Source organism: Hyperoodon ampullatus (genome assembly GCF_949752795.1).
Source record: "Hyperoodon ampullatus genome assembly, chromosome: 10".
NCBI lineage: Eukaryota > Metazoa > Chordata > Mammalia > Artiodactyla > Ziphiidae > Hyperoodon > Hyperoodon ampullatus.
This window is the reverse complement of record NC_136923.1, coordinates 23302105-23325590: the sequence shown is the minus strand read 5'-3', so window position 1 is coordinate 23325590 and position 23486 is coordinate 23302105. Positions and strand designations below refer to the sequence as shown.

Here is a 23486-nt window from a genome sequence, read left to right as displayed (position 1 = left end):
TGATCTAAAAGAAAAAATTTAAGTATTCTGATTATAAATATTGTCAATATTGCTAAGATAGAAATGACTAATATTATAGCTCCTAAATAAAGGATTGCTTTAGGGAAATGTGACAATGATGAAGATCAATTTGTACATTTGGTCATTCATCAACATTTCCTAATTGGGTTTAATTTGACTACTGCTCATTAGGAGTTATAAACCAACACACTTATTTAATTGTGATTATAATTCAATAGCTGAACTTTTATGGTACAATGAACAAATTAATAGCTAAAGATAATTTTGCTCTTAAAAATATCACATAAGACTTATGTTTTAATGAACTATATACATGGAATGTATTTTATGACGATTCCTTTGAAAAAGCTCAATAATTTTCCTTTCTCTTAATAATTAAAAAGAAAACTTCAGATTTTATGAGGTTTTACAAACACTCTCTAGGAAAAGGTTCTTGTAGCCCTGTTCCCTGCTGCCAGACCACAATCTGTGACCGACAACTTCCCAAAGGGATAAATGAAAATGCCATTTTTATCCCACTTGATGGCTGAATTTCCATTTTTTTGGTTAATATGAAATAACCAGGTTGCTTGTGCATATTAGCTTGAAAAACAATATATGACCTTTAAGAATTTAAACTGAACTTCCTCTCTTGGATTTAATTATCAGCCACTCAATGCAGCATGAATTTTAACTGATATTCCCAAATTGGAGACTACTTCTAGATCACTCTGATGAAAGCAAATTAACAGTTTAAGATGGAAAAAATAGAAAATAAGGCAGGTCACCATAAGTTAGTCTGATATATCAGAATCAACATGCACACCAGACTCCAAAAGACAAGGGTTTGAATCCCAGCTGCAGTAACTAGCTGCCCATGGGAAGCCAAATTCATTCTTCAATCTTCTATAAAATGGAGATAACTCCTAACTCTTCAGAGTTATGATAAACAATAAAAAAAGAAGACACATAAAAGTTTATCACAGTGCCTGATGTATGAGTTCCAGAAACAATTTTCTTCTCCTCTCTATATCAAATACTGATTATTTTACAGCCAAATGCAATTTTTCAAATATTTAAGAATAAAGGTAGTTTGCTTATAAATGACCAACCACAGAATTTTATCTAGTGGTCACTTGTGTAAACCATGAAGCCTATTAATTTCAATGGTTTCTTAAACATGAGCTCTTTGCCTGTCCTAATCTGAAATCGTTAAAAACAAAAAACAAAACAAAACAAAACAAATATAAAATCTATACCTTTCCTGGACTACTTCTATACTCCTTGAGAAGAATACATTTTATGAATGTCACGGGCCAGCCTATTTTGTGTCTAACATTGGATGCTTACACTAATCACCTCATTTAGACAACTGCCCTACAAGATAGGTATCATTTTTACCCACTTTTTTGGATTTACAAACAAAAACAAACGAACAAACAAAAAACAACTGAGGCTTAGCCCACGTATGTGGCTGGAACACAGCAATCCCAGGCCTCTCTGGGTTCCAAGGACATGGTATTTTAAATTTTCTGAGTCTGACTATACAATCTCTGAAATATACTAAAGAGAAAAAACTGTACCATCCACGCTGGTCTAGAACTTATTTGTATTTGCACATAATGGGAATTTATTAGTCCAATGGCAAATCCTTATTTACTGTCTGCTCACAACATGCTAAGCAGCAAACAAGACACTGGTGTTGAAAGATACTAAAAAAGACAAGGTTCGGGCTTCCCTGGTGGCGCAGTGGTTGAGAGTCCGCCTGCCGATGCAGGGGACACGGGTTCGTGCCCCGGTCCGGGAGGATCCCACATGCCACAGAGCGGCTGGGCCCGTGAGCCATGGCCGCTGGGCCTGCGCGTCCGGAGCCTGTGCTCCGCAACGGGAGAGGCCACAGCAGTGAGAGGCCCGCATACCGCAAAAAAAAAAAAAAAAAAAAAAAAGACAAGGTTCATGTAATTTACATTATCACTATCCTACCCCCTTGATATTCCACCCCCCCACCATAAACACATGCACATTTTCAAGCTTTTGCTATCAAATTAATAAGACCTTACTGAATACTTGCTGTATGCAAGACACGGTGCAAGGGTGGTAGGTGCTGAGATATAAGACAGTTATTGATACACTACAAGTACCCAATGGGAAGAAAAAACCTTCTCCACAAAAATGTCTCCTTCTCCCACCTGAAGTGAAAGCTGCTGACCAAGTAAGGGGAAAGAGTTTGACAACAGGGCACTAGAGGCTTCACCTTGATGACATAACTTCAGCAGGAGACACAAGGTGAAATTATATGCAGATTTAGGTAAACTAAAAAGCTTCAAACAGTCTCAGTTCCATAAAAGCAGGTGCATTCATTACACCCAAGTGCTATGGCTCCTGATCCAACCTAAATCTTTACCATTGTAGCAGCCGTGAGGGGCATGAAAACTAGGGGGTGATGGTGGATGGATGTTTCTAAATAAAACAAGAAGTAACTTTCCTGGAGGCTTGGCATTTGGCTACAAACAAACTCAAGGGCTGAAATCTTTAACTGCATCATGGGAGCATTTGAAACTATGGCAGAAATTAAATTACTGAAGGAAATTAATGCAAGGCTGCTGCTACAGTCTTTTTGTACAATTTATAGTTTGCATAAATAATTACATTAATTTGTTTTTTCTCTCTTTTTTTTTTACCTTGTCCTTCTGGAGTTTCACCAAAGGGATTCACTTCCACCTGAGTAGCATCGATTTTCAGGAAGAGATTATATAGCTTCTTAATTTGATCTGCAGCCTAAATGTGATCAAGTGAAATGAAATTACACGAAAGCAGTAAAAAAAACACATTTATTTTGCTGGATTAATGAAACCTTAAAAATAGCAAGTTATGTCTTTATTTTCAGTTAGGTTTTCTGAAGGGAAAAACAGAAAAGCATAATTATTATAATTCCTATTGCTATTCATTAGAAGGAATTGCTCACCTTTCCTCCAGACAACAGGAAATACCATTATCAAGAAAACAAAATATTTTCAGTATGGCCTAAAAACGTTGTTAATCTTTTTGAAAATTATCATGTCCCTATTAGGTGAGCTATAGCACCATATGAGCTACAATCATTAATACAAACAAGCTCCATTTAAGTAAAAGGTAAACATGATTTCGAGAGTTTATATTGACAAGGTTTTCCTTATTAGGCTGGAATAAAACTGTTATTATATTCATCAATCCAAACCTATAATCTGTGAAAAAACAATTACTGAGTGTCTAATGGAAATGGTTGCAAAACAGGAAGATCAAAGTCCCAAACAGTAAACTTACTAAATAGCACAGTTCAAACTAAAAAGTTTGTCCCAAAGGCATAAACCACAAAGAGCAAGAATATCCAACAGTTTCCCTGGTGTTGTGTCCCTGACTTCATCTTTCTCACTCTGCTTGAAATTCACTCGCTCATTCATTCTTTTCAACCAACATTTATTAACTGCTCATGTCGCAGCAGGCTGGCATTGTGTGAGCCGGGGCTAGGGGAAGAATCACAAATGAGGCGTGACAGCACCCTGGAAAGCTCGCACCTGCAGTGAACACAGCCTGTGATGCAGCACAGTGAGAATGTGCAATGAAGGCTGAATACTGGGGTTCCGTCTCATTCTTGGCTCCATCTTATTTCCCAGCCATGGTTTTCCCATTGCTACATTTTTGTTCATCGTTCCCATCCTGCATTATTTGCCCTCAGATTCGTTTCTGGCTTTTCCCCATCTCTACTCTGTATCAAGGGAGCTGACACTTTCAGGCTGTGTTTCCAAGGCTCCTGGGCCAGCTGGCTTCAGTTCAGCCAATGGAAAGCAGCGGTGAGAGACAGGAGGTGGGAGGAAGGAAATAGAGGGGTATTTCTACCCCTTTCTTTCTGTCTCCTCTGGCTTTAATTCCCACCAGCATCCCAACTTCTGTATCCCAAAGTCCAGTGATACCACCGCCTCACTCTGTCCCTTGAGCACACAGGTAGCAACAATTTCCTGCTGTTGTTTAATTCTGCATTGCCTCGCTGTCCACTCTGAAACTTCTCTGCTCTCACAGCACCTACATAACCAATTACCTAGAATAAAGTCTCACTGTGGTAAATACTAGGAGTGATTTCTTTGTTCTGGTATTCAGTAAAGAACTCCTGGAGATGTATGTAATTCATATTATCTTAATTTATTGTATATACATGTGTAAACTTCCTTAAATCCTAATTTGAAAGCCAGTGGACATAAACAAACATAATGAGTAAGACTGAATATTTTTTATATTATTTTTTTTCTGGCTAGATAGTACATGTACATGATACAAAATTCCCAAGGTACACAAGGGTCTCCCTCAGAACCTTCACCAGACTCCCCAGCCACATAGCCCCCATCTGTCCTCCTGCAGCAGCCACTTACTACTTGATGCTTCATTAAGAGATACAGCTATGCAGGCTTCCCTGGTGGTGCAGTGGTTGGGGGTCAGCCTGCCGATACAGGGGACACGGGTTCGTGCCCCGGTCCGGGAAGATCCCACATGCCGTGGAGCGGCTGGGCCCATGAGCCATGGCCGCTGAGCCTGCACGTCCGGAGCCTGTGCTCCGCAACGGGAGAGGCCACAACAGTGAGAGGCCCACGTACCACAAAAAAAAAAAAAAAAGAAAAAGAGAGATACAGCTATGCATATGCAAGTATACACACTCTGCATTCATCTTTTTTAAGAAACCCAACTTGGTTCTATACCTTGTTTCTTTATTAATAGGTTTCAGAGGGCCTTCGTCAGCAACACAAAGAGAGCAATCTTGTAAATGGCTGCATGATATTTTACTGTATGGACGTATCATAATTCATTTAACCTGTCTCTTAAATAATGGTCATTTCGTTTCCAGTAGTTTGACATTACTTCAAATGCTGCCTTACCTATATCTGTACATATATATCATACATATGATTAAACATCTGTAGGATATATTCCCTGGAGTGGAGCAAAAATGGGTGGGCATTTTACATAATAAAAGATTTTATTAAATTGTTCTTGGTAAAAGCTTTCACTAATGTCCCCTTCTACAAACCAGCATCATAGAGGTTGTTTTTCTACTCACAACCATCAGCTATCCGGATCTTTCAGAATGCTAGGTAAAAATGGGTACCTCATATATGGTTTTAATTTGAATCGCTCTTACTGTGAATGAATCTGAGCATTTCTCTATGATATTGAAGCATCTGTATTTCCTCTGCTGTGAATTTTGCCGATCCTTCTGTTGAGATTTTAGTATTTCTCGTTTTAATTTATATGAGGCGCTCTTACATGAAGGAATTTAGCTCTTAATCTCATAGAAATTGCAAATATTTTTGCCCTTTAACATTTATCTTTTGCCCATGTTTTTGTTACTTCTGCTGCATGGAAATTTGATAATAATAATGTCATTCTTGGCTTCTGGCTTTGTGCCAGACTTGAAAAAGGATGGTCCCACCCTCACAATTCTACCATTATTTTTTCAAAAACTTTTAAAGATTTTCTTTATTTAATGCTTACTCTATTTTTATAAATGCAAACAGATTTTATTTGAGTTACAGTGTAGAGCAGATAAGTGACTCACTGCTGAATATTTTTTGTATTTTTAGGGATTTTCCAGGTTATCAATATGAGCGTGCAATGTGAGCTGCATAAGAGAGGCATGATGTCTACCTTGGGCACCATGGCATCCACTACAGTTATTCAGCCTCTGTGCAGAGTCAACACAATAAATAATGGTTGAAATAATCATTAATTTAATAATAAGGATACACTGCATAATAGAAATAACTTCTGTGTGCATACATATATAAGATCTTATCCCAGATACTTTAAAACATTTTTTAATGCACATAACATAAAATTCACAAACTCAACCATTTTTAAGTGTATAGTTCATCAGTGTCAAGTACACTCACAATGTTGTACAACCAAGCTCCAGAACTTTTTCAGAATCCTGAAAACGGAAACTCCATACCCATTAAATATCAACTTCCCATTCTCCCCTCCCCCAGTCCCTAACAACCAGTCTTTGACTATTCTAGATACCGCATATAAATGGAATGATACATATTTGTCTTTCTGTGATTGCCTAATTTCACTTAGCAAAATGTCCTCAAGACTCATCTACACTGCAGCACGTGTCAGGATCTCGCTTTTTTTTGAGGCTGAACAACCTTCCATTGTATATATATACTACATTTTTTTTGCCCATTTATTTGTCTATGAACACCTGGGTTGCTTTAAAACTTCTAAAGCTTATATTAACCTAGCTTAGCATGAAGCCTGAATTTTCTCATGTTACTGCCATTGTAGTTATACATTAACACAGCACTTGGGGGGCATTTGTTATTACAATTGTTTATTATTATGTAAAGGCAAACCATAAACATTTTTTGAAGCATGACTAGATCTATGCTGTAAGACCTACAAGGGGTATATGTCATAAAATCTGTGTTGTAATATCCACAAGGGAGATCCAGCCTGGCTTGGAGACAGAACGTGCCTTATTCCAGAGGCTATACACCAAATGACTACAAAGCCTCTCCAGGCAAAGCGTCTTCAGTCTGCCCAGGTGTAATAATAGGAAATGGCAAGGCCTGTGGCAAGCTGAGTTGGCTCCCCTGCTTTCTAAATGTGTTCAAATTTAAAAAACAGATTAAACACAGTCAAAGAAAACATCCTGCTAGTAAATGTGCAGTTAGCCAGCTTGCCACTGCCACCTACGTCCTCAGTAACCATGCTGTACAGAATATTTGTTTTGTTTCTTTTTTGCCACAATTAATGTTATTTTAAGGTTATTTGTTAAGCAATCAAAAAAACTAAATGCCTAACATCAAATATCCTGAGGGCCATATGCATGAAACCCTGACAAATTTACCAATGTCTTCAAAAATGTTTTAACAGGTTAAAAAAGAACTTGAAAAACTTCTCTTGCACTCCAGGAATTAATATCATCAACATTCATATACGGTTCTTAAAGGTAGCCAGAGGTACAAACCACACCCAGAAGGGTTAATGAGCTTGTATTAACTTGGTTTATTGGATATTTTCATCAGCTTAAATACTTAAGAGGCGCATGTTGCCAATTCATGGTGCCTATGTTTTTAGAAATGAATAGTATAGATGATAAGACATGCTTGAGGAACTTGCGGATTTTAGTCATATTCCGTTTTCCCATGGCTTCAGTCTTTTCAGTCAGCTCTTGCTGAAATGTATTTTCACCAGGAACATATACTTGGTAGGTTTTTACGCAAGGTGATGTTTATTTTTGGTTAAACCTAATATTAATACATCATATTTTAGAGACAACAGGCATGAGTCACAGGAAAGATATTAATAATTTTATAAGAGAATCATTTTATATGTCATTTATCCATGAGTGAGGCACCTCCAAAGGCTCAAAACCACATCCTAAATGAAAATCAAGTAACTTTCAAAGTCACATTGAGTCAAGGGGCCTCTAAGATACCATTTCTTTATCAAAAGATCACCAATGGCTGATCATTTAAATAAATGTTTTCTCCTCTCAGGTGGCTCCTCTGCTCACAGTGCACTGAGCCCCATGACTGGAGGAAGCACTGTAAAGCAGAGATCCCTAAATCTACAGCTCCAAAAGTTTCCCGCGCTGCTACGCCATGCGTTCCACGTTCTGCTGTACAAATATAAACGGGGGGCCCCAGATGAACAAATCTGGACACAACTACAGCTGAGATCTCTCTCTCTCTCCTTCACACACCCTCCTCCTGTGTTCACTGTCAGAAGGCCGACCACTGCCCTCTGAGCTCCTAGGAAACAATGGCTAGTTATCACCTCTGTTCGCCAGGGTTCAGCAGATGACCTTGGTCCAACTTTGCTGAGCAAATGAAGATTTAAAGCCTTTCATAGAGACAACAATGAAAAAAGGAGAAAAAAAACTGATTTAAAACACTTCTTTACTTTCCTCAGTATATTGTCAAAAATATAATGACAATATAGCTACTAATGACCCCTGAGAACTTGCATGTTCATCTTCCTTCCATAGATAACTCACTTAAAACGTAGAGTGTTTAGGGTACTAGGAAGACATGATTCAGTCATTTAAGAGCTATAAATAACTTAATTGTCTCTTACATTATGTTGCGGGGAGGGACTGATGGTATACATAATACTATTATTGCCTTCTCTAGAACTCTGTTATGTTTACCTCCTGAGTTTTCAAGCCATGTGTTCAGCAGATTTTATCCACTCCAAATTTACTCTCTTGTCACTTACAGCTACCCATCCCTGACTCCCTAGGAATCTCTTCCAAGTGGACATCCTAGATGTGTTATTTCACTTACTCACGCATATGATAGATGTTTCTTGGGCATCTAATATATTTGCCAAGCACTTTGTTGGCAACACAGTAGTAAGCAAGATTCACAAAGTCCCTGCTGTGGTGCAGATGAGAATACAGCAAAGGTGACTGCAAATGTCCAAGAGAAACACAGATGTGCAAAGGGGTATAGAGGATGTCAACAGGGCTACTGAGCACATTCTGGAACTGACTGTAGGACAGTGTGGCTAGAACACAGTGACCACATGGAGAATGGCTCTCCGTGACCACCACCCAGACACAAGAAGCCATTCAATAAATCTCAAATGATCAGCTAATATAGTTAGTGGCCTCATACTCAGGAAGTGAAACCAACCACTGCAGCCCTTACCCACAAATCCTCCATTATCTCTCTTTCAGCAGGTCACTAACCTGGCGTCTCTTTGCCAGTCTCGGAAATGACAATTAATTCCTCTAACTGTCCGCTGAAGCCTGGCCCTTTCTATTTCCTACTGAGGTTTAGTCCCCAATGATCCTGTTTCCTACTACCATTTTTCCACTGGAGCTTTCCACTGGAGCCTTTTCCCCAGTCTTCAAGTAAGTGCTGTTCTCTCTAATTGAAACAAATATATTTTAAAGTTTTATTCTGCTTCACCCTTCTAGGACTTGCCTTATTGTTACCCATTAAACTTCTAGAGATAGAATTAATCAAAAGAAAAAGTAAAGGCAGGAAAAAAAAAGAGTGCACAACTGACTGTTTTACTGGAGGAATGTTACCCAACTAAATTAAAGGAAACTATAACAATCCTAGAGCTCTAGGACAACACACACACACACACACACACACACACACACACACAAATATGCATGCACACAGAGGATGAAGGGTTATCAAGGTGGCTCCTCTTAGTAATGAAGAGGAAAACAATAGCCAGTAAATTCTTCTGATTTAATTGTGAGATAAGGAAGCTTGCCTACGTAGACATAAAATCAGGTTCTATGGGCAGGACCAAGGGCAGTGCAGGACTGAGATGCTCAAGACAGACTCTCTCCCTTAATAGCTCAGAGGGTGATTTTTCTGTCTTTGAAACCAAGGGATATAATTACTAAATTGGCATAATTTAAACTGTTTTCAGTGAAATATCACCTCTGTGCCATTAACATTCACCTCAAATGCCCATTAGCTATGAAAGAATAGCAATTAGTTAAGTAATGTATATTATTAATAACAATAAGAACTGACCTTTCTGGAGTATTGAATATGCACCTTCACACATCAGGTCACTCAATCCTCATGATAACTCTCTCAGTTACGATATCACCACCCCATTTTACAGATGATGAAAGTGACGTTCAGATGGTCTGAATCACACATGTACTGGGTAGCAGTACAGGATTCAAACTCAGGACTGCCTGACTCTACAGCCTGTGCTTCTAACCACTATATTGCCTCTTATAATTCATGCGCTGGAGCTGCAATGCTACCAAAAAGACAAAGAGACCAACATACATAACAAAGTGCATGAGTCTGCAGGTGACACACTCTCATACACATACATACTGATATATCAATATATATATATAAACACACATGTCATAAACATCCTCTTTGGAACACCAAATATTTTTTCATTATAAACAACTAGAGGAAAAAAAAGAAAACAGTAAATTACCCTATTTCCTGATAATCACAAACATTAGAGGCAATTAGCAAGTTCCCAAACATTTTCTGAAACAAGTCAGACACACCGGCCAATAATTGCTCAGGTACCTGGTTTTTCAAAGGCCCAAAGAAGCCTAGATTTTCGGCCATCCGCTGAGCTTGGCTGTCCTTTATCCCTTCAATAATGTCAATTTGCTCCTAATAAAAATGAATCAAATGAGCAAAATTCAGACAGTCAAATGAAAAGATTTACAACCTCAAAAGAAAATACTTAGTATTTATTTGCAAATGAGTAATTAAAGTGTGGCACCTTTCCAGAGATCTCTGAGCTGGGCCATCACAGCTGCCTATAGGGTATATTTTAATTAGCAGACCATCTATAAAACAGCCTTTCCAAAAACTATATAATTCTTCAGGGTGGCATGCTGACAAGACAATCCGAGGCCAGTTTTCACTTTTAATTACTATACAGATGGCAGTGATGAATATTTAGGCAGTTAATTTTTATGACATTTTTTGGAAGGCTTCCAAAGTAAGTTTTTCCTGCCTAATACTGCTGTTAAGTTTAGAGCTTGTCTTATACAGGTTAAATATTACCTTATGATTTAAACACTCTATTCATGATGATAGTTAATAATAATACCCTAGCTCTACAAAGGGCCATTCCCTCCAAGATACTGAGTGCTGTTTATACATATTATTTCATGTATTCTCTTAACAAATGGAATGGTTTGTTTTAAATCATGTTAATTTCAAAAATGGGTAGGTATTATTGGTAAGCCACCACGTAAAGTCTCAATTTAACTTCCAAAGTAGTTAACTTAAATATGTAACATTGGTGAAAATATTTTAAAACCAATCTCCAAAGTATTACTACCTTATATAAATGAAGAGTTTCAAGAAATAAAATCCTTGCTTTTTGGAGGGAAAAAAATCACTTTCTAAAAGGAATAATGAATGTTTCTGCTAAAAAATTTTTTTGTGATTTTTTTGACACTAAAAACTCAGAATTAAAAGCTGGGATTATAGTTCTAAAGACCTTAGGTTTTTCTTCTTATAGTTGAGGTAGGTTGATAAGCACTTTATATACATCACCTCATTTAATCCTCACAATTCTATGGGGTGGGAATTACCCCCATTTTCATTTTACTCATTCAAAAAATGAGGCTTAGAGACACTGAGAAATGTACTGGCTAGTTAGGATTTGACCTCAGGTCTCTTTGGCTAGAAACTCATCCTAATATCAAAAACAAAACAAAAACCCACACACAAGATTTAATGAATTGAAACAAACTGATATAGAATCTGGGCGTTAGAAGGATTCATTACCAGTACTGAAAAACATCAAGGCAGTCTCTAGTTCACATCTGATTTCCTGGGGGAGAATTTCTGGGTCATGTATACTGTTAAATGGGGTAGAGTTAACCAAGAGGAAATGGAAATATCACAATCATCTTCCACTGGTTAATTCTTGGGGCAAGTTGGATGGAAAGAAATGAGGGGGTAAGAAAAGGCAAGAAGGAGGAAAAAACAAAGGGAGGGGAAAAAGCAAAGAAAAAGACCTTGAAAAGCACATACTTTGTATCTACCCAACCTTCAACTGGACACCCAGTAAGAAAAAGGACTCAATATCTTCATGCCTTAAATCCCAGGAACAGTCTACCTGGCTCAGACTCCACACTAAATCTTTAACAGGTTGTATAGCAACAATCAATGAACAGAGCATAGTCAGAAATCTAAACATACCTTAAAAATAAGTTCTGGATTCGAAGCTGCCACCTCTTCAATGTCAACGCCCCCCTGAGGGCTGCCCACCAGCACAGGGCCATTGCAGGACCGGTCCATCAGAATGGCCAAGTAGGTTTCCCTAGAAATGTCCAAGGCTTCAGCAACCATCACCTACCACATTAGTGGGAAAGTCAAATTAAGTCAGCATCGAGCTGATTTCCACTTGGAAATCTATACAAACTTGTTACACAAATCAAACAGCTTCATTTTCAGGGTCTTTAAACCCAGTGAGATTTGAGAGTGCTGCTCTCAGGGCGCACCGTGTCCATTTTCACCTCCTTAATTGATCCTGATAACTTGTTCAAGTGACAGGTATTCGGTTTGCCTCAAGGAACCTTCCCACTTTAATCTTCTTTTTCTTCTTCCTTCGGAAACCCTGACACTTAAGAAAAACTCCAGGGAAGCAGCTGTTATTTTAATTTGAGACATTAACAGTACATATATATTACTACACTGATTTTTCTCAGATTGCACTGGTGGAAAACCAAGTTTGGTTGCCAAAGAAGGATTCTTTTTATGGTATGTCTGATGCTTCCTATGTTTGAATACTTCTGTCTCTTGGATCACTGTATTTTTATTTCAATTTATACTTTCTTTTAAATTACAAACATAATATTTGCTTGTTTGAAAATAATGCAAACGATACTAACAGTATACAGAGGAGACAGTGAAAGCAGCTCCCTGCTGCACATACACACCCCTTGGGCCCCAGTAGTCAGAGTGATCACAAGTCCATATGGAACCTTTGTGATTATCAGAAAAAGTCATCCTTTCCTCTATGAGGATGTGGTCATATTCCAGGACCACGAATGGGCAGGAGGTAAATCAGATGGAAGGATTTCTTTCTCCACACAGGTGCCAGACAGGTGTCCTTTTGCTCTGCACGACCTCAACAGAGGCACGAAGCAACCCTACCAGGAAAAACCACTACTAACTTTTACCTCTTCCCTATGCGTCTGCAAGCATTAGTCATGGAATCTCCTGCACACAGATGCATATTATACACGCTTGAATGCCTTTCTTTCTTCCTTTTTGTTCTTAATCTTAATATTACAACTTGGATTGTACAAGGTCTTCTCTCTTCATTGTGACTACACAGTACTTACATGTCAATATTTATTTGACCATGTCCCTGATGACAGACAATTTATGTGGACTCATATTTCTAAAATGCTGCCTCAGTGATTATTTCTGTACGTATAGCTTTGCTCCATTGTTTTAGTATCCCTCTGGTCAAGGTATATAAAGGTAAAATGGCTAAGTTTTATATTGTTCATATTTAAAATTTTGATAAGTACTATTAAATTTCCTTGGAGAGAGAGAGGCTGTACCAACACTCCCAACAAAACTAGTAACAGATGTCTTGGATACTTTTTAAAAGAAAATAAGAATATCCATGAATAATCAGTACTAGAAGTGAAAATAATAAAATCACATACATTGCTTTTCCTAAAAGTTCAGTAATACGTTTCACAAAAAATGTTACTGATTAAGTAACATTAGATTTTAGCTACCCAGAAGCCACAAAAGCATTAATTTTTAAGTCACATGAAATGCGATAAATATATGATGACCTAGAAAGCTATAACGTAATGAATACAGAACTCCTTCTTTTCACACCTTTAAGGAACTTATGACTGGTCAAAAATAAAGTACCTTATAAGGGGTTTCATAGTGATTCTTCTATCATAAATGGTAGCTCATGAGTTTGTAAGAAATATTTCTTGGCACACGGTGTTAGGATTTTCATAGAACCATTCTGATTTCAAGTCACTTTCTAAAACAGAGCTAGTCTAGCGAGCCAGATTTAATAACTTTCAGTAGTTATTCTGACAAGCAATACAACGTTATAACGTTTTAGGATAAGTGTCATTCAAGAGTCCTATTCTTAATCTTCTAAAGTGTTGACAGATATGCTCTGCATTCCATCAAATTTCTATTTGTAAAAACCAGCTGCTGCCTCAAACAGCTCCTGCTTGGTAGAAACAACCCATCACTCTTCAAAAAAACATTCTCAGGAAAATGATGATTATCAATAGATAATTCAAGAAATTTTTATATACAGACCAGTTTTTTGACATTAAGATGCCCTTCATATGAGCCAGGATATTAAAATACTTTAGGGATTGTTACAGAGAGAATCTAAATGGACTCCATCGACACTCATGCCATGAGAAGTTCAGTTAGATACATTTCAACAATCTTCATCTGTGACTGACACAAACAATATCATCAACACAGCCTTTTCTTGGAGTCTTCTGGTATGGAAAGCTTTTTAATGTACTTTACCCTATTTGACCAATGAACCTGTTTTTCATTTTTTTGTTGTTTGTTCATTTTGTTTTGTTTTTTGTATATCATGCTACTCAAATTGTAGTCTGTGGATGAGAGCCAGTGTACAAACTATGTGTAACAGGACAGCGATTAGATAGGATTAACAGTGTACTCAGTTTTTGAACTTAATCTCTTTGCGAAACAGTAACCAGTACGGGTACTGACTCATGGAGCACATGATGAGTAGCACTGTCTCACCTCCCCTATTACTATCCCAAGGAACACACCACAAACACAGACTTAGGAAAAAAAACCCAATGTGAATCAATGTATGTAATGTGCTTAAATAGCGTCTTGAACAAACTTAGAAATCTAAAGTTTCTATAATCTGGGAACTTCTGATTGATGTCAAAGATTCCATAAATTAAAAATGCATGTTCCTGAAAGTTGTATATAATAATACTGTTACAAAATGTGGTAATACACATTTTACAGAGAAAAAGGACAGAAACAAAGCATGGCAATTAAGGGGTGAGAATAGAGGGAAATTTTACTTTTCTAATTTTTATATTTCTATATTACTGGAATTTTTTACATATGTTAGTCACTTTTGCAATCACGAAAAGAAACACTTAAAAATAAATCACTGTGGTAGCTTCCTGGCAATGACTCAATTCACAAGAATGCACTTATCTCTAGTATTTCATGAGCTGATCTACAAAACTAATTTTATGCATATCTATATAGTGTGAATCTTCTTTTGTGTATTTTTATATGCTTTTTAAAGGTATCACAAACTCTAATCTAAAACCCCATGTGTCCATATAAAGCAACAAATTCCTACAAACAAAACTACTAATCATATCCTCTGGGGACAAATTTTGAAGACGTTACACAGGTAAAGGCTTATAACCAGTTTAAAAAGGAAAAAAAAAGTACCACGCTGGGCTGAACAAAAATAAATTCAAAAAACCACTTTAAGATGTAAACAGTTCTTGCATCTACCTGCGAGGCAGTGGGAAAGGGAAATAACCACAACCCGTCTTGTTTGTGGGCTTCCTCGACATTTAGAAAGGCTCTGTGTTCTTAGAGGGAAGGAGCTAATGACCCTCCAGTATCCCCATCTCCCTCCAGCTCAGTGTCCTTTTCGGGACCAAGACAGACGCTCTCATGGTAAGTTAGGCTCTGGCCTCAGCTCTGCCACTTACAATTTCATAGCTGAGGCAGGTCACTTTGCTCTCAGCTTTATTTTCTCTGTGTATGTATACACATACGTGCCCTATACACACTTGGGTGTTCCAAGAGACCTCCCTAATACAACATACTCCCAGTGAGAACAGTGGGTCAAAATGGTAACAATCTTAAAGTAGGTTGAAAAACAACTGTAATGGGTACAGTAATTCTGATATACTGAGGATAAGGGTGGGGCTGCGAGGGAGCAGAGAATGTCTGTCACTGAGTCTAGGAGTTGTTATGCCAAGGTCTTTCAGCTTTAAACAGAATTGTGCCTGTGTTCTGAAAGAAAAAGGCATTATTTCAATCACTACCCATCTTTACTAAATGCTGATGATAATAAACACTATTACTACTTTAGAATCCTTTTTATTTCTCCTTGAAGTTACATCACACATAGAACTATGGGAGGTTTAAAAAAATAAAATGGCACGTTGCCAAAGTTCATTGCTTCATTTGATTCTGTCAAAATTGAAGTATGATTTTATTTTATTTTTTTTAACACATACACAGAAAATGACCAAAAGCATTCACGTTACCTTGTTAACTTTCACACCTTCTTTTGGAGTTTGTTTTGTTGCTAGATTATACCCAATCATCTGTTTAGCCAGCTGTCCCACAACTTTAGGACTAAGAGAGAGGAGAAAAAAAAGGGAGAGAGAAAGAAGAAAAGAAAGTCAAGGTCTCTGTTGAAGATCATTTAAAAGCAGAGTCCGTATTATATCCCCAAGTCCACCCTACCCAGGGCCCACCTCCACCTTCATAGAATCCATGGTGCTTTCTGCTCATACACTAGGTGCCTAGCACTGTACCAGAGGCTCACTGAGTGCAAAATATATATGAATGAATGAATGAATGAAACAATAGGAGGGAAGGGGGGAGGGGAAGGGAGGAGAGGGAAGGGAAACAAAAAGAAGCTTGCTTACATTTGCTATCCTCTCCCCGCAAATAAGTTACAGTCATAGTAGAGACACAATGCTGAAATGCATAGCAGACTAAGATAAGAGCTGAATAACAAATACTGGATAGTGGGCAATCTGGGAAGTAAGACCAAAGATGGGGATAAAGGGAAGGGGAAGGATCAAAGTAAACCATGAAAGGTATGTGACAGGAGAGGAGAGGAAAGTGTTCAGTGTGTGGAGACATAGGATATAAAGCTGATGAGACAGGTTCAGATAAAGGAAGAATTAGACTATCAGACAGGAGGGACCAATGATGCCATTGGTAATGGGAAGCCACCGCAGATTCTTGAGTAGGAGAGTGGCATTACAGAAGCAGCATTTAATTTGTAAGTGGTACCGTATCAAACATGATGAACCACTGAATGTCTAGAACAGGAGTGTCAAGTTTTCACCAATTAGTGAACAAAAATCCTTTTGTGGGAGGAGAAGGGAAGCCAAGGCACTGCCAGAGCCCTCTACCTGTAATTTATTTCCTTTATGTGCCACCTCCTGTTCCTACTCCCACCCCAGCCCTCTTTCTCGGTGCTCCTTTCAGTCAAGAGCAGGATCTTCCATAATTGCTTGGCCCAAAGAAAAGGAATTAAAACCTCCTAGCTTACTCTTTTGTTAAATGAACGCCTCCTTTCAAACCGCTACTGAAGACACCTTTTCCTCTTCCTCCAGCTAAGATCTGGGCTTTTAAAACAATTTCTTTTGCATCTGCAAAAGAAAATCCAGGGTTAGTAGTTGATTTACAATTCTTTTTTTTTTAAGCAACAAGTGAAGTGGTAATGACATAACTTCCAAAAGTGACTGGTAAAAGCTCTCTCAAACCGACTTTGAAAATGAAGGCAATAAAGAACTTGAAAAAACATCAATGTGCCTGAATACAAAGTCTGTTTACTGAGAAATATTTTATTTTATTGAGAAATATTTTATTGAGAAATATTTCCTGCGAGTTTAATCTAATACTCAACCATCCCAAGGGAGAGCAAGGCATGTGTTCCCTGGCTCTTCTGAGTGTCAGAAGATGCTAAATAAATCCAGGCTGGAAGTATTAATTTTACTGTGTGTAGACACTTCCATGTGGCAGAGCCCAATCTGCCAATCAGAGGAGTTAACTACCTGTCAGCCATCTGAGATGTCAAAGGGAAGGCTGGTTTACGTGGGGGAAAGGTTTATTAAAGACAAGATGCAAAGGAGGTATCGAAGAACTGTATTCTTGGAAATCAACGGTTTTCTGAGCAGTTGTTCTATGTATCAGTGGGGCTGGGCAAGGGAGGAAGAAATGGATTAAAACTAAAAGTAAGCAGTATTTTTTCAATGTTGGCAGAGTAACAGAACATCCCAGAGGAAAGTAGTTGTGGAATCTTTGTTTCTCAAAACACTCAAGGAAAGAGTGAGCTGTTTGCTCTTGACCTTTGAGACCAAAGTCATAAACTCAAATATCTTTACAGGACTGGTGGGAAAGCTGGATGTGTGAAGCAGCCCAGTGATAGAGAAGGCGCCCTCAGCCAACAGGAATGCTCCCCTACCCAACCAACAAAAAGAAAAAAAAAAAATGAAAAAAAAGTCAGCCCCCAAATCAAATGCATTTAATAAGTCAAAGAGTACACATCTTCAGGCCACAGCTTGGCATTCTCTGTTTGTGATCCAGTTTTGTTTGAAATTGGAGAATTAAGTCAGACAATCTCCGATACAGCTCTAATGGTTTTCTCGTTCAGCACACCAGGTTTAGAATCACAGACCCAGGTTTTAAACAAGCCTTCATTCCTTGCCCAGCTGTGTGATACTGGGCAAGTTACTTAATGTCTCTAAGACTCAGTTTACTCAATTATGAAACAATGTTGAGGGTTGTTTTAAGAATTAAATTAGAAAATATATGCAAATATCCCCAAATCCTAAAAACTCACTAATGAAAGAGTATTGCCACGATCAGTTAGTACATTTATTACCTTTGTATATTGTGAGGAACCAAAAGGATTATTTCCATTCGGGTTGAGATGGTAAAAATTGTTGGAATCTGCAACCACTCATGTAAGGTCCATAACTGTTGGTTATTTCAACTATTAATACCATCATTGTTGTTACTTGTAGGTAAGCAGGCAAAGGTTCAAAGAACAGGAGCCACAGGTTTTATCATGAAGGCAATGGGGCACTATGGAAGGATGTGACACTATGAAGGCACTGGGTAAGACGGTCACTCTAGCTGATATAATCAGATTATTAAGGCTCATTGTCTTATTGGTTGGTCTTCCCTTCTATATTTGCCCACACTCAGAAAACCAGGGTTTACCTTCTCTCAGAAGTATATATAGTTCCTTCTTTGCCACCCTCTATAACCTCTGACAATAGTTTCTGCCCAGGATATGAACCATAACAACATCAGTCAAACGATGTCTTAAAATAAACTAGTTCCCATCAAATTGAGTAGAAGACAAGCTATGGTGACCGCTCACTATCAGAAACTCACCAGGAATGGAACCAAATAAAATGAATTTATTGCATATTTAGGCTATTGCATGTAGGAGTAGTATTAAGATCAAGAACTTTGAAGAAAAACAGACTTAGTTAAAATCTCCAACTCTGCCTATCCCTTTATTTATAGAGAAGAGGAGAATGAGATTCAGAAAGGTAAAAGTAACATGTCCATCTATAAAATAGTCAAAACAAAAATAATCTATAGTGTTAGAATGATGTGAAGAATAAATGAAAATAGTAGGTAAAGCACTCATCTCAAAGTTTGGCACATTAAAAAAAGAGTCAAAATATGATAGCCATCATCATTATAATTATTTCAGCAATTAAGCAAAAAAGTAGAATACAGAAAGACATTTCCAATTTCTCTTTTGAAGACATCAAGTAGAAAAACACTTTTTGCTGTCTACTTAAGTTTTTTTTTTTTTTTTTTGCGGTACGCGGGCCTCTCACTGTTGCGGCCTCTCCCGCTGCGGAGCACGGGCTCCAGACGCGCAGGCTCAGCGGCCATGGCTCACGGACCCAGCCGCTCCACGGCATGTGGGATCTTCCCGGACCGGGGCACGAACCCGCGTCCCCTGCATTGGCAGGCGGACTCCCAACCACTGTGCCACCAGGGAAGCCCTACTTAAATTTTTAATTGTGATCTCTTCAAATTCTTTAAAAAGGATAACCAGCATTCCATTGCCATTATCATTTTTCATACCCTCATCATCCAGAAAAAGAGATGCTTTCCTCTCCAAGCTTTCCAACAGCAAAACTTGAAAGCCATGCAGACTACCTAAATGGGCAATGGTAACTGGTGTTACACAGGTTTGATTAGATAAGCTTTAGGCACTAACCATCAAGACACAGAAACAGTTGTAGGCTCAATGAAATGTTGTCAGTTATTCATATCACCACCGATCATGTATTAAAGGATTCCAACTTGGTCTACAGTTGGTACACCAAGCAACCACGTTGGAGACTGTGAAACCACACACTGGGGCAAATAGAAAAAGGGAAAGAAAAACATTATATTAAAACTAGGTACATCTTCTGCAGCTTACACCCCAGGCCAAAAATAAGTTCACTACAATCATCTCTTCTGCTTAGATCTCAAATACCAGATCAGTACAGCAGGTCAGTAGCCCAAAGTAAAATAAGTTTGTCTCATCTTGAAGGAAACTCACACAAAGTAATTTAACTCATGTGGCTATTTACTCAAAGCGTTAAAAATTAAGTGGCCAAATCCTTCTGAACAGTAACTAGTTTTTTCATTCAGTATTTACCAAGTGGATTCACACTTAATGTCACTGTTTCCATTTTATTTAAAGATCTGATTTCTCCAAAAACTTGTACAAATTTCTGTTTGTTTTTTTAACGTTACCTCTCTGTTCGCAAACAGAGCTACAAAAGAATATCCCATACAGGAAATTCCATATTTGCATGAATACACAAGATGATTTAACTGTATTTTAGGATATAAAGCTAAAAAGAGACAGGGGGGGAAGACTCTCCTCCAATAGATTTTGTACAGAAATGGATTGCATCTATACATTGATAACCATATTACTGGTATAACCCAGGTCTGTATAACTCCAAATTCCCTGCTCTTAACTGATACTTTTACATGCAATAGCCTAAATATGCAATACATTCACTTTATTCTGTTCCTTTACTGGTGAGTTTCTGATAATAAGCAGTGCTCATGGCTAGAGTTCTACTGGGTTTGATGGAAACCAGTTTACTATAATTCATATATATTTTAGGAGAAAAAAGCACTATAGAGACATATTTGATAAACTGAATAGATATGTAAGACTTTCAAATACCATTATCACTTAAGAGAACAAAATTTATAGCCATTAAGAAAGCCTAAAAAAAACCCCTCTGAGCCATGGTCTTATTTCACTCTATTAGCTGCATTAAAATAATGCTTTCTCACTGTCTTCCTCTCATTCTCCACCAAAAAAAGTGTTATTATAATTACAATAATACAGTTTTATACCAATTTTTATAGTTCCCCAACAGTCCCATGCTGGATAATAAACATTCTTGGAAGCGTTATTAAATCTTAAAGAATAAATAAATTCATTAAGGAAAGCATAACCTAAATAGAATAAATAAGAAATGTTTTTAATTAGGCAGGCTTAGTAAAACTACTTCACTTTGCTTTTCGGAGATGGAATTCTGAAAATACATTTATGCAAAATAATGTTCACAAGACATACTTTAGAACCAGAACACACATGGGCCATAGCAAATGTCTGAAAATGTTAGTCAAGAATATTAATAAGGGCTTCCCTGGTGGTGCAGTGGTTGAGAGTCCGCCTGCCAGTGCAGGGGACACGGGTTCATGCACCGGTCCGGGAAGATCCCACATGCCGCGGAGTGGCTGGGCCCATGAGCCATGGCCGCTGAGTCTGCACGTCCGTCCGGAGCCTGTGCTCCGCAACGGGAGAGGCCACAACAGTGAGAGGCCCACGTACCACAAAAAAAAAAAAAAAAAAAAAAAAAAAAAAAAGAATATCAATAAGAGTAAGTTATTTTCAACTATCCTTTTAAAATAGTTTGGTGATCAAACAAATATTTGTATTACTGAACTGATTTTTATTCAGTATTGTGCTCTTCCAAGGTGCAATACTTTCTAAACACAAAATGTATTACTCTATATACCATTACTGTAGCAAGGTGACTACTGCCATGATCATCTATTTTGAGTCAATAACACTGTAGTTTTGGGGGGGTGGGGACTACGATTTCTATGATTCACTGACAAGCAAAATTGGAATATTCAGTTTTCAGCACAACGGCATTGTGTAATTTCTAACATAGTGATCACCTTCCATGAGGTTTGATAGAATCCTTAATAGAGAAAGTTACAATGTATTTCAGATTTACCTATTACTGTAAGGCAAGGAGAAAGGGGAGGGGGAGGCAAGAGAAGAGTTGAAAGGTACTATGAAAAGATGAATCTTAATAAAGAACATACAATTTATAGGGTGATAATAGAGACCCAAGTGGCAATTTCCCAAAGGAAATGAGCTAACATCCCTGTTTTCATTATGACCCCAGAACCCAAACTTAAAAGTGGAGAATTACCTATCTTAATCATTACTGTAATATCTCCTATAGACTGACCCCTATTTGCTCAAATTGTGAGTAGGTTGCTCGCTGTGAAATAAGACTGTTTCTGAGACTGAAACAACTATTTCAACTTTCAACAAGTCTGACGTGGGCTCACAAACACTGGAATAGAGAATTTCAAACATATGAGACATTAGAATAAGCCATTTCACCATTGGTCACATCCCTAGACTAAAACAGAATTGGAGATACTTGGCTCTCCATCAGACTGCTACCATCAAAGACTTAAATTACACACACCTGGAACAGTGATTTACAAATATAAGTAAAAGATGGAAATAAAACGATCTCTAGGGCAGGGGTTTTGTAATACAAATAGGAAGTTATCCAGGGAGACATTATTTCACATTAAAAAAATCTTTACTGATAAGGCTTTTATGTAAGTTTTAAATCTTAATTTCTTAATGAATATGGTAGCCAATTAATCCCACATTATCTAAAATAATTCCTTCATTTGGATACTGTGGGGGCATGATAATGCCCATTTGAACAGTTTATTAATTATAAAGAAGATAATATTATCTTAACACACAATTTTATTTTTCAGGGAATCATTTTGAGCTCTTATAAAAACCCCTAAATTAAAGTTTGATAAATCATTCTTTTTTCAAATTGCCATACTCTTAAAAATAATGTATATTTAATCCTACATTATAGACCTTATTAAAATCTATAATGATATATTAGCCTACTCTTCTGATTTTGTCAATGGTGTTAATTGCTTTCATAACCTTTAATACACACTTTGTTGGTGATAAAAATTTTAAAGCTAGATAAAAATTACCTCCAGAAAGGCTCGATTTAGTTGTAATATCTTACTCTTTCTGTAGTTTAATACTTATAAACCAATCTTACATTTTGCCTATTAGATTAAAAGATATATTTCCATAACAAAGGTTAAGGATAGAACCTCCTGACATTGATGCCAAAAATAATGTGATAGTATTCAAGCAACTGTAGCTAAGCAAAAAATGTCTAATGGGCTTCCCTGGTGGTGCAGTGGTTAAGAATCCGCCTGCCAATACAGGGGACATGGGTTCGAGCCGTGGTCGGGGAAGATCCGATCCCACATGCTGCGGAGCAACTAAGCCCGTGCACCACAACTACTGAGCCTGCACTCTAAAGCCTGTGAGCCACAACTACTGAAGCCTGCACTCTAAAGCCCATGAGCCACAACTACTGAGCCTGCACTCTAAAGCCCGTGAGCCACAACTCCTAAAGCCCCAACACCTAGAGCCCATGCTCTGCAACAAGAGAAGCCACCGCCATGAGAAGGCCACGCACCGCAACAAAGAGTAGCCCCTGCTCACCGCAACTAGAGAAAGCCCACACGCAGCAACGAAGACCCACCGCAACCAAAAATAAATAAATAAATTTATTTTTTAAAAATGTCTAATACTATAAGACTGCAACCACAGGTCATTAAACAAATCTTCTGCAAATGAAGCCACTTGAAAAAAAGAATTTTTCAGAACAAGTTTCTTCAAAAGAAGAAATTTCCAGAAATCTGTGTTTTATGTATAGTACGGATTAATGATATACATTACTAATAATAACATCTGTAACATTTGTAACTTCAACATATCCTGGAAACAGTCACAGATGATGAAAAGCATTTATGAACATCAATAGCATTTCTACAGTATTTTGTGATACGTTTGAAGGAAAAGAATAAAGGAAAACT

General features: G+C 37.7%; 1 protein-coding gene across 1 annotated transcript in view; it reads right to left on the bottom strand.

The window, feature by feature from the left end:
• Positions 1–23486, bottom strand: part of SUCLG2 (succinate-CoA ligase GDP-forming subunit beta) — a gene marked incomplete at its 3' end in the record, with an annotated part of 269048 nt that overhangs the window by 124619 nt on the left and 120943 nt on the right. The window contains exons 3-7 of the mRNA XM_079713536.1: positions 16816–16915; positions 15794–15884; positions 11706–11858; positions 10068–10157; positions 2682–2778 (exon numbers count right to left, since the gene is read on the bottom strand). Of these exons, the coding sequence (XP_079569662.1) occupies positions 2682–2778; positions 10068–10157; positions 11706–11858; positions 15794–15884; positions 16816–16915 (531 nt within the window). The remainder of the gene's footprint in view (positions 1–2681; positions 2779–10067; positions 10158–11705; positions 11859–15793; positions 15885–16815; positions 16916–23486) is intronic.